At 34.6% G+C, this 12,145-nt stretch overlaps 1 protein-coding gene across 4 annotated transcripts in view; it reads right to left on the bottom strand.

Annotated features, from left to right (window-relative positions):
* Positions 1-12,145, bottom strand: part of Col12a1 (collagen type XII alpha 1 chain) — a 111,576-nt gene that overhangs the window by 61,689 nt on the left and 37,742 nt on the right. For 3 of the 4 annotated variants that reach the window (XM_005340334.5, XM_021720224.3, XM_021720225.3), the window contains exons 15-22: positions 8,309-8,575; positions 7,721-7,913; positions 6,474-6,595; positions 4,544-4,693; positions 4,342-4,461; positions 4,077-4,241; positions 3,253-3,399; positions 93-232 (exon numbers count right to left, since the gene is read on the bottom strand). In XM_005340334.5, the coding sequence (XP_005340391.2) occupies positions 93-232; positions 3,253-3,399; positions 4,077-4,241; positions 4,342-4,461; positions 4,544-4,693; positions 6,474-6,595; positions 7,721-7,913; positions 8,309-8,575 (1,304 nt within the window). The remainder of the gene's footprint in view (positions 1-92; positions 233-3,252; positions 3,400-4,076; positions 4,242-4,341; positions 4,462-4,543; positions 4,694-6,473; positions 6,596-7,720; positions 7,914-8,308; positions 8,576-12,145) is intronic. The other variant, XM_021720226.3, reaches the window with a different exon arrangement.

Here is a 12,145-nt window from a genome sequence, read left to right as displayed (position 1 = left end):
CTCTTGCCCCATACCCAGTAGTTTTCCCAGAGCACTAATGAGGACCCAATCTCAATATGAGAAAAAAATGGAATTAGGTGTTGTTTACTCACTTCTTGACGTTTCCCTCCAGAAACAGGGTAGTATTCCACTTTATATCTATCCACACTGTCAGAAGGGGGCGTCCAGCTCACCCTAAAGGAACGATGAGTTCGCTCAGAAATCACTAGGTTGGAAGGAGCTTCCAAGTCACCTACAAGTGGAAATAAAGTGCATGTGCTTTTTCATTATTGCAGCAAGGTGATGAAGTTTAATTGAAACAGTATTAATCTCTCTCTTTTTTTGAAGCTTTTACACACTTCCTTTCACATATTAAGTAAATAATAAGTAAATACAGAGGCCCACTGCCCATAAGACCACTCTAAATGGGTAGCTCCTTAAACTTCATCCTCTTCTTTTTTAAGACACCGCCAGTTAAAATCACCTAGATCCAAACTTCTGCATCATCCTTGAATATTTCCTTCCATCTTTATCCTTATACATATAATTGATAATAAGAAAGAATTTGGGTCCTGACAATTTAGTTTCTCCATTGTCTCTATCACCATTAACACCGCCAGAGTTCTCTGCCCTCATTATCACTTTGTAGTGTTTATATGTGTGTATGTAATTTTTTTTTCATGTCTTATCTCTTTAGCTAAAAGTTATGTTCCATAAGAATAAATGTGGTTTTAAAATTTGGGAACAGGGCTTTGATGTAGCTCAGCAATAGAGTGCTTGTCTAGTATGAAGCACTTAAAAAACAAACAAACAACAACAACAAAAAATAACCATTGAGGAACATTCTACTGCCTGTGAATTTTTTTTTTTTTTTTTTTTTTTTTTTTAGGTTCCAGGGATTGAACTCAGGGGCACTTCACCACTGAGCCACATCCCCAGGTCTTTTTTTTTTTTTCTTTTTTCTTTTTTTTTTTTTTTTTTGTATTTTGTTTTTTGTTTTATTTAAAGACAAGGTCTTACTGAGTTGCTTAGAGCCTTGCTTTTGCTGAGGCTGGCTTTGAACTCACAATCCTCCTGCATCAGCCTCCCAAGCTGCTGGGATTACAGGCATGTGCCACTGAGCCCACCTGCCTGTGATTTTGCTCCCACATGTAGATACAGGTGAAATAAAATTATATAATAATATCTAAAATAAATATTAATGAAAACAAAAGTATGGGACTGGGGGATAGCTCAGACCAATATTTGATTTCTAATACTTCAAAAAAGAAAAAAAATAAGAAGAAAGAAAATAGAAGTATCAAGCTCAATGCAAATAATAATTTAAAGGGAGAAGAATTAGTTCAATGCCTCTCTGAGCATGGCAAATCATTTTCATATAAACTCTCAATTTTTGTAAGCCAAAACTAGGGAGAGCATTTCCATTCTTAGTATCCTAACCTTTATTGTACTTGGGTCATAGTCAAGCTTGCAAAATTATCAAGCAGTTTTACTGTCTGGGAAACTAGAATGAATGCAACTATTACATAGTTGATAAAAAAAAATAAAGGAAAACAGATAAAAGATGTTTTCATCCCCACTCAAAGTTCTCCTCAATTGAATAAAACTACAACTCTCTCAGTTAATCCAGAGCCAGGAGCCTACAAATTCTGGCTGCCCAGCTGGTCTATTTCTCCAGGGAAAAGGTCAGTCTGTTGTTCAAAATCCAAAAGAGAAAATCTGCAAAAGTTTGGAGAGAGAAACTCGAGAAGGAACATTTAAAAAAAAAAAAAAAAGTAGTCCCAGTATCCAAAGCACATGAACCATTTTTACCACATTATTTGTTAAACTCATTCCAACCTTTCCAAAACCAGGATAAGTTAAAGGACAGTTTTTACAATAATCTACATATACATAAAAGAAAATTTCTCATAAAATAAGAACCATAATTTTTATTGTTGGTTTTCAAAAAGAACAACCATTGTGGTGTTTACCATGTTTTGACCTATGTTTTTATACAGATAATAGTCATTCTGCACCATCCTCTGTTATTACAAATCCAGTTCTAGAGTTTCATTTCTAAATTTTAATTTTTTATCCATATCTCTCAAAGACCCCTAAAAATGTATTTAACCATTTTATCCTGACCAAGTACTTTAACTTGATCTTACTGGTAAAAAGAAATTATGTAATTTCTAAAAGTCCAAATCCTAAGATTAGTAATTTCCTTTTATATTCTGGTGTTACAAGCATAACCATCTATAGTTGAGGCAAAAAAAAAAAATCAGATATAAGACCCCTCTTCCCATTCTACTTGAATTAGGAAATCAAAAAAGGTACCAATTTTAGATAACAAAGTTTATAAACAGCCATCTAACGGCAACATAACAATACTTAACTAGAGTTACTAGAGAAGAGATAGTCACAAAAAAGGAAGCAGGTCTCTTCACCTCTCCCCACCCCTCACCCTGACTACTCTTTCTCTCTCCCTGAGTATTTTGCTGGAGGTGGAAGCATATATGCAAAAAGTACATCCTTGGAAAAGCTAAAAGCCCTTTTCTAGTTTGGTGCCTTTCCAAGAAACAATCACAAAAAAAATCAGGGGTTAAAGAAGTGATTTTCAACTGGGAACAATTCCCCACACCCAACCCCAGCAGACATTTGACAATAGAGAAAATCTGCAAAAGTTTGGAGAAAATCAAGAAGAAACATTAAAAAAAAAATGCACCCTCAGTACCCAAAGCCTCTGAATCACTTCTACCATGCATTATTTGTTATATTCATTGCAATTTTCTCAAAACCAGAGTAAATTGGGGATAAGAAGGATAAATAAATCAGACATTAATATCCTCTGTGCCTATATGACTACATGACCAGTGTGATCCTACATATACAACCTGAAGAATGAGAAGTTATATTCCATTTATGTGTGATGTGTCAGAATGCATTCTACTGTCATGTACAATTAATTAGAACAAATTTTAAAAATCAGAGTAAATTAAGGAAGAAAAGTTTTTATCATAATCTAAATTTATTTAAAAGAAGTTTTTCTCATATATTAAGGACCACCATAATTTTTATCATTAATTTTCTGAAAGCCTTCAATTTGGGTGCTTACCATACATAAACACAAGGATATTCCTAATTATCTTAACTCAAGGAATGCCTCTGGCTTCCAATAGGCAGAGGCCAGCAATTCTGGTAAACATCTTACAATGCATAAAACCATCCTCTCTCCATCCTAGAAAGAAATATCAACAGGACTGAAGATGAGAACCCCTGGACTAAACTTACCTGGCCCTTTTACACTGTTACAAAGGTTGATGGTGAGGTCATCCACAATCTTGGAGAGGGACTCAAAATCTGCCACATTGTATGCATGGATATCATCGGGGTCAGTTGCAATCATCTTCAGCTCAACTTCATCAGCATTTTTAATACCTTAAAACATATAGATAGATAGATAGATAAATTAAAAGCACTTCTTAGAAAAAAAATCAAATAAATTAAGCAAATATTTTAGAACTTTTTTAAAAATCAATGACAATTAGGCCAACTATGAAGGTTAATAATTTATTAACTAGAATATATTATTATTTTCTTCAAGACTGAAATGACACCTAGAAAACCAAGAAATAAAAAGAGATTTTTAAAAAACGAAATATGTGTGTGTGTGTGTGTCTGGGTGTAAAAAGATAGAATGATTTCTTATTGGCAGTTATAAAATAGAAATAAAAAAATAATAATATCATCTGAAAAGTATTCTAAACTGACTTTTTCTAAATGCTTCTAGCACTAATTTCCCACCAAAAAAAGTGTCTTTTTGATGTTTTTTCTGGAAAGCAAAATAATGGATTTCAAAGATAAATATAGTTCTGTGAAAAATCAAACAGGAATTTTCCTGAATCCTATTAATATATTACATTTTTTTCTCTTAATCCATTATTTTCCTTCTGAAAAGCCATGTAGTTGGGTCTCGTTACAAAGAGAAAAGAAGAATGTGAACTCACTTTCTGGCACATCATTTTGATGAATTATGTGATAGAAAATATATGTTTGTTTGTTTTTCTCAAATGTCCTCAGCACTTTTGGACATCGCTGCTCACTCTAGCACTTACCAATGGCAAACAGCTCCACGCCTTCATCCTTGAGCTTCTTGGAAGGTGCCTCCACATCATCTTGTGATTTTCCATCAGTAATGAGAACACCAATTTTGCGAGCACGAGGCCTCATGCCAGCTTGGGTCCTGAAGCTCTGCTGGCGAATGAAATTCAAAGCCATGCCTAGTGGGATTTTTAAAAGAGAATCAGTCACATCGCTTCTCATCCACATGTTGAAACAAAGCATGAACTTTTGAAAGAGTATCAGGGCATCTTCACTCACCTGTGAGGGTATTGCCTCCTTTGTATGGTAAGTTTGCCACAGCTTGCAACAAACTCTTCTTATCTCTGTGAGCATTTAATTGCCACTCTGTTCTGGGGTCTCCGCTGTACTGAGCAAGAGCTAAAATAATACCATTGACGTTAGGGCATATAAAAGAACACCATGAAAACGTCTAAATGTCATCAGTATTGTCAGAACCTACCAATTTGTACTCTTTTGGGGCCAATCTCAAAGACTTCCACAATACGAGAAATGAAGCTCCTCACAGTTCTAAAATTTGCCCTGCCGATGCTCCATGATCCATCCACAAGCAACACAATGTCTGCTTCAGCTCTGGTGAGACACTCCATCCCTGACACAGCAATCATTAGATTAGATAGTGAGAAGCAAATTGTGGGCAGGATTTCTCCCTAGCCATGCCTCTGCCACCAACTGTGTGTTGTGCCTATTGTGATACTGCAGCTCAACTGAATGATTTAGAGTGTAAGACTCTATAAATATGCAAGTATGACTTATTAGCCTTAAATAACATTCTCCAGAATCAATTCCTTCAAAGATTATTTCAGCTGCAAATCTTTCCTTCATCTTTGACTATATTTCCTGTCCTTAGATATAGAACCTGAAGACCTGAATTAGATCACCATTATAAATTTGAAAGGCTCACACACTCAAGAGCTGAAATAAATGAGAATGCATAGCTGTCTAACAATACAGCATTTACAATTTCAATAAAATTGTAATGTGATCTAAAGATAAGGTATTGCATTCTTTTGTAATATTTAATAGGAGTTCACAGGTAAGTTTGAGATGGACTGATTAAATGTGTTAACCAGAAATGGTTTTAGTGAGCCAAAGGTATCTTTTAAAATAATTAAACTCCCAGGTAACTATTACATATATTATGAAGGCCAGATACATGACTCTTAAAATTACACCTTTATAAAGTAAATATATATTTTAAAAACCTGATACACTATTATTTAGTTATTAATTATTTAACTTTATCATCTACCATATATAAAAATCAGATCAATACAAATGGTAAAGTTTGCACATTTAAAGAATCAAGAAAGAAGGAAGGCAATTTAGAAAAGTACACAAATATACAAATTGAGAGCTGTAGAGACAAGCACAAACACTGATACAAAGCTAGGGTGCTTTGGAAAGAGAAAATAATCCCAATATCCTCAGTGTAAAAGCTACAAAATAAAAATATAAGTCAGTTAATATCATCATAAGAGAAACAATAAAACATTAATGCAAAGCAATAAGATTTGATACGTTTATTTATTTTATGCACATCCAAGATTTCAAGTGTTCTCTTTTCTAAGAGCATGTGTTAACAGCTATGAATTTTCCAGTTTCTTCTATTGTTAACATCTGATCTTGACATTATGAAAAAAAGGCATTGAAAAAAATTAAGTAATGCTCATCACACTACAAAGTACAATGTGCCATTCATGTATTATAAACAGGACTAAAGACTTCCAAATACTATTCTAAGCACTTAAGACTTTGCAAACCTGTTCCTGCTCTGCTTATAACTACTGTTTTTTAATAAATGATAAAAAAAATTTGAATAACTCTACCTACCACTTCACCTCCTCTAAGAATGTTAAAAACTATCTCTATTTAATCAAGGCATAATTGAGCAGGGGCAGAACATCTAAAGGGGTTTATGTTACCAGTTTGCTTCCCAAGTCACGGTTGTCCACCCTTGTTTCTAACCTAACTCTGCTTGCCCAGCCCAAATATATCATTTAAGTAAAGATATATAATTACTTTAACAAAATAAAATTGCATCTTAGTCACTAAAAAGAAGAAAAATGTTAGAAAAGTATAGATGTTATCTACAATTGTTATTATTATCTGTTAATCTTTAAATAATGCAGTATAATGTTACTAACACAATGTTTAAAAAGAAACCTAAAAAAATAATTTAAAGTATGCTTGACTGGATGTCTTGAAGCATTTTTTCCAACATCAAAAAGGAAGCATGCAAATTATTTAAATAAATTTTAGTGAAAAAAATAATGTTAGTTACTTCTCATTGTATAATAATCTAATAGTTCACATTTGAAATAGTTTCATAATGCTAAATTTTCCTAGGGGAATATAGCTCAATGTCTTACCAGAGGATAAAATTGGCATTACAGTTGTGTCAGAAAGAGTTGTCATTTCTTGTCCAACAAGAGGTGAACTTTCTCCTCCATCAAACATTCCAAAAACATTTACCTTATAGGTGGTACCTGCCCTGAAATGACAAAGTGAATAGTCTGTATGGACCATTGGATCAAGGCATTATTTTGCTTTCTTAAAGACATTTATTTTGACTAATAAACTTCTACTCAGAGTAACTTACAAAGTACAGCATTTTCACAAAAGAAAAAGAGTTTCATTCTCGTTTGTTTACCCTGTGAGGTATCAAGAAAAACTAGCCGCCTAGCACTCCAGAGAATTTCGGGGATTCAGAGCACCATTTCAGCCTTGCCCTTCTATCAGAGGGAGAGTCCCTATGATGCTGCTCAGCATGTCAGAAAAGGATCAGGATCTCTACTCTGCTGTTTCTAAGCAATGGGCTTTAAGAATATGATTGAAATGTTGTGTCTTGCAGGGTAGCATAAAGCACCTAGCACAAAGCCTGGCAAATAGTGTGCTTCATAAATTTTATCCCTCCTATACTAGTAAAAGTCAATAACAAGCATTTACATAGTTTTCAATATTGCTGAATGAATAGTTAAACAAACTTTCCAAGAGGCAATGCACAGTAGCCCATTCTTTTTACTGTAATAAATGAAGGGTGCTGTTCAAACTCAAACTTCCTTGTTTTCTACTGCACAGCCTAAAATTTGACCTTCAGTGAGCCCAGGATTCTCCTGCCAGCTGGCAGCAAGCACAGAGAGAGTCCTGCCTTCTGGCTTTAGTGTGTCACACTGGAGGAGGACCCACACTTGGGATCTCACCATGAGTCACCCAGGCCCTTCCAGAAGGCACAGGAACCCCCACATTTCTACATGGCTATAATTTCAGTAAAATGACTACAATTTTGGTGAAATGGTATAATATGTACGTTTTGTTAAAACAGGGTGCTATTGAAAAAAAAATGTCATTCCTGATCACTTAAAAACAAAATCATTAAAATATTATGTACATTTTGCTCAGGCCAAAATTCTGTTGCTAGCGTCTGACTAACCTCAACTCCAGTATCAAGAAGTATCAAGAAGCACAAGAAAGCAAATTTAGTTGATTTTTAAATACTCTGCTAACAAAGAGACATATGAGTGATTATTGACATAAGGTCTATTGATTTACATAGGTTGATTCAATCTTTTAACACAAGTTGATTCAATCTCTTAACACAAATATAATTAGTTCCTACCTAAGTTCCTCCAAAACGACTGTGTTGTCATATGGTCCAACGACTAACTCCCCTAGTTTTCTGTCATCCCCCGTAGGGTGGAATGTGACTTTATAACCCTTCACCTCCCCAGGGGCAGGCTCCCAAGTCACTCGGAAACTTGACATAGTTGGGTCAGATGTTTTGAGATTTCTGGGTGACTTAAATCGGGAAGCTGTAACGATAAAAAAGGATTTTTAAAATAATATCCATAAGACTAGCCTTTTGGCATTTTCTGTTAGTGCCTACAAAAATGCATATTTATAAGAAGCGTTAACTGTTGTGACCCCATATAACATGTGCAACAAAAGTCCTGATAACAGAGCACTACCCAAGAGTATAAATAATCCTAACAATTCAGAGTGGTTTAGCATTAGAACATTAATAGGTAGAATTACTTTACCAGGGGATTGGTAACAATATGCTAATTGGGTATTCCAAGTAATAATTAGAGTTGAATTTATTACAGATTCAATTTCAAGCTTTTACAAATGAAGTAGACATATTAAAGTCTTCTTTTAAAATGTTACATATACTTTCCCCTCCAATAAAAGCATTATTATTTTGTACCTGTTGTTCCTGATCCTTGCCTAAGCTTTCCTTCTCCTGTCTTGTAGACTGGGAGAACTGTGATATCATATGTGGTCTGGGGTTGAAGCCGTTTCAGCACTGTAGAAGTGACAGTGGCGGGCAATTTAGCAACCATTTGTCGCCCTCCCCCTTGGGGTCGGTATACAACACGGTAGTTGACAACCTTTCGTGGTGCAGGTTTCCACGTAACTCTCATTGTATTTTCTGTTTCGTCATCCACTTTCAAGGTTTTGGAATCTTGGGATACTGTGAAATAAAAGGAAAATTAATATATATACTATAAGAGTGTGTGTATGTGAGTGTGTGTGTGTGTGTGTGTGTGTGAACAGTTCCTTGATTATGTAAAAAAAAACTATCTGTGGTTTCTTAAATATGTACACTGTTCTCTTACTCAGCCTTGTAATCTCATAAATTTATGATGGCGTGTGAACCTTAATCTCAGCAAGATATCAGTAAGATGTTTTCTCTTTATCCAGCTAATACTAAAAAAAATGGAAGTTCATATTTCAGGGATTTCCTATTTGCATCCTGGAGACTTCAGTAAAGAAAACATCCATTTCCGGAAATGAAGTTTTAGACTTTTTATTATATTTTCATCTGTAAGGAATTCCTCTAATCACAATGCCATGAGGAATACTAAAAGCTCTGAATGCAGGGTTAGAAATTTTACTCAGGCCATTTCAGAAGAAGTTGCTGTCTACAAATGACTAGACAGAATTAGTATGGTTAACACTGTTCTTGTGATTGCCATGTGCAAGTAAAACTATGACACAAGAGAACAGGAAACTCTAACACATAAAAGTGCTTTGAGGGCTCTAAAGATAAATTAGTATATATTTAATATTTAGGAAGCACTATATGTTATTATTAGTACAATCTATAGACAATATTACTTATTATCTTTTATTAATATTTTAGAATTGTTAATTACTTTATCAGAAACAGATCCCTAAATACACACCAATAGCCAACAACATCCTTTTGTATTTTGGGGGTTTTCGGGGTTGTGGTTATAAGGGATTGAGCCTAGGACTACTTTACCACTGAGCTACATCCTCTGTTATTTTTATTTTTATTTTGAGACAATGTCATGTTAAGTTGCTGAGGCTGTTCTTGAACTCGGAATACTTTTGCCTCAGTCTCCTAAGTTCCTGGAATTTAGGTGTTTGTACACCCAGCTATGAAATCCCTTTTCTTATACATAAGTAGAGTTCATAAGCATGATCATTTAATTCAGATTTAATAACCTTCATATTCAAGAAGTCATAGGCATTTTATTGAAAGAAATTAATTTATCGAAGAAAACAAAATAAGCAAAGAATCTTTCTGATTTTAAGAGAAATATTATATTCAAATGGGGGGGAACCTATTAAACAACTAAAAACTCTTTTTAAAAATAGTTTTTAGACAATGGGTATCAGAAAGCACTGAACAGTGATTCCCTAAGCAAGAAGGAAGAAATGAGAGTAGACCCTATGAATGACCCAGATTCTAGCCCTAATATAAGAAGGTGGGATCCAGATGGACACTGGTGGTCTCCCTTGACTGACAGTATGATGTTGAGTGTCTGAGGAGTCCAAAGCAGAATTTGCAAAACAAAATACTATAAAGAGATCACACCACCAAAAATGTCCCCAAAACATCCAAAAGGTTCCCAAGTCTTCAATTCAGTGTTAATCAGGGATCAAGTGTGAGGAAACCATCCAAAACCAGGGAAAGAAACACCCAAAAGAAATAGAGGGAACTATTTCTGGAGCTCACACAGGGCCAGAAATGATTCCCACTAGCCAAAGAGAAAACCATATAACTCTGGAGACATCATGTAGAATACTCGGGAGATTATTACTTCCATAATGGAGCAAAATTAGCCCTAAACTAAAACAGAGCTCAAAAGTAAACTTCAGAAAGATCAAACTATTTTTCAAGGAACTTAACTATATTCCAGGAAAAAAGCTTAAGAATATTTATAAGAATATAAAAATATATAACACCCAAAAAGGTAAAATTCACAATGTCTGGCTTCAAATAAAAATTATTGAGCATGCCAAGAAGAAAAAACTGTGGCCCATGTTATGGATGGAAAGATTACATCTCCCCCAAAAGTCCAATGTGTTCTATGTGCTAATGTTTTGCAGACAGGGCCTTTGAGGAGATAACTAGGATTAAATGAGGTTGTATAAGTGAGGCCCTAATTTAATGGAATTAGTGTCTCTATAAAGGAAGGAAGAGACTGTTGATCCCACTGCCATGAAGAGGAACAACAGAGAGTTTGCCCTCTGTCAGCTTGCGAGTGTCAATATATGGTTTCCATGGTATCAACAGATTGTACACCATACTCTTCTAAGTTTCAGGTGATCCTGATCCTACAGACATTTCTAAGACATCCCTTGAGAGCGCCTATGAAACTCTTAAAGCATAATCTGGTGACTCTTGAGCTACCCATACGTTAGGATTCATCAGTCACCTAAATGCCACCCCTTAACATGTTTGAAAGCACTTTGTGGCTTTGTGGCTTTCCTTTCCCCAAAGACAAAGCAACACACAACAACCAAACAGCAGTAGAGCCAAAAAGCTTCATGTCTTCTATTTACTTAGACATTTATTTAAGCAGTTTTGAATACTCTGAGAAATCAATGTTTCCTTCCTTCCAAGTCTGCTTCTAGTTCAAAAGAGACTTCTCTGTTCACCAGCCTTAAAATCAAAGAGCCAAAAAAACACTAAAAAGTTCTCAGTTGCTCATCTTCTAAGAAACAAAAGTTTATTTACAGCTTCTGCTAACATACTTGCTTTTGGCTAAATCACATTCCTTATGAAGATTTTCAAACCTAATTATCTGAAGGCTCGGATACTTTTAGAAAAAGATATAATGGAGAATTTTTTTGGAAAGAAAATCCTCTAAATGCACTACTTTAATAATTTCTCAACTATATGAATTTTATCTTTACTCCTATAAATAAGGTTAGCTCTATGTGTCATTATCTGACCTGAGTTTGCAATATGGCTTCTCTTACAACAAAGAAATAGAGTTTCTTAAACTACATCAGCCAATCTATTCCAGACACAAGATTTCATTTAGTACCATAGAAACTAATCATGTGAATATCTGAGCAATATGCCTTTACACAAATTTAAATTTCATACAGGGATTTTTTGGTTTTTTGTTTTTTGGTTTTTTTGAAAGCTGGTTAATTTAGACAAATTTAAATTTAAACATATCCAACTGAGCTTGTCAGTGGTAAAAAGAAAATGAATTTCTCAGACAACTCAGACCAAAAGATTTTTGTTAAAGGACAATTTCAAATCAGGATATGGGACTTAACCGAAAATCCTCATGGCACTTGCCTCTTTCTCTTTGCCAGTAAGATCACCAAAATTCTTCTACTTCTTTCTAACAGAAGAAAATGCAAAGATGATCCATTTTTTCCCTCTTTTTCTAAAATCCTCCCAAAACAAAAGGAATAAAGTTTTTTACCCTACAAAAGCCTAGAAGTACCCATGCTTAACAAATGAATTTTTTGTGTGTGTGTGGTTTTTTTTGGGGGGGGGGGTTAAATATACATTTTTTTATAACAGTTTTAGTTTTCTAGCAAAACTGAAAAGAAAATACAGAGATTCCCCATGTATCCTTCCCTGACCCACACATACAGGACCTCCCTCATTTCTAACATCCCCTACCAAAGAGGTACACTCATAAAAACTACTAACCAACTCTGGCACATCATTCATTATCAAAAAAAAAAAATAACTTTAGGAAAGAGAATTAAGAAATTTTGACACATCCTGCACCAGCCATGTGATGATAAATGATGATAGATT

Source organism: Ictidomys tridecemlineatus, chromosome 8 (assembly GCF_052094955.1).
Source record: "Ictidomys tridecemlineatus isolate mIctTri1 chromosome 8, mIctTri1.hap1, whole genome shotgun sequence".
Lineage (NCBI taxonomy): Eukaryota > Metazoa > Chordata > Mammalia > Rodentia > Sciuridae > Ictidomys > Ictidomys tridecemlineatus.
Note: the sequence above shows the minus strand (reverse complement) of the source record. Positions and strands in the feature narration are given on the sequence as shown.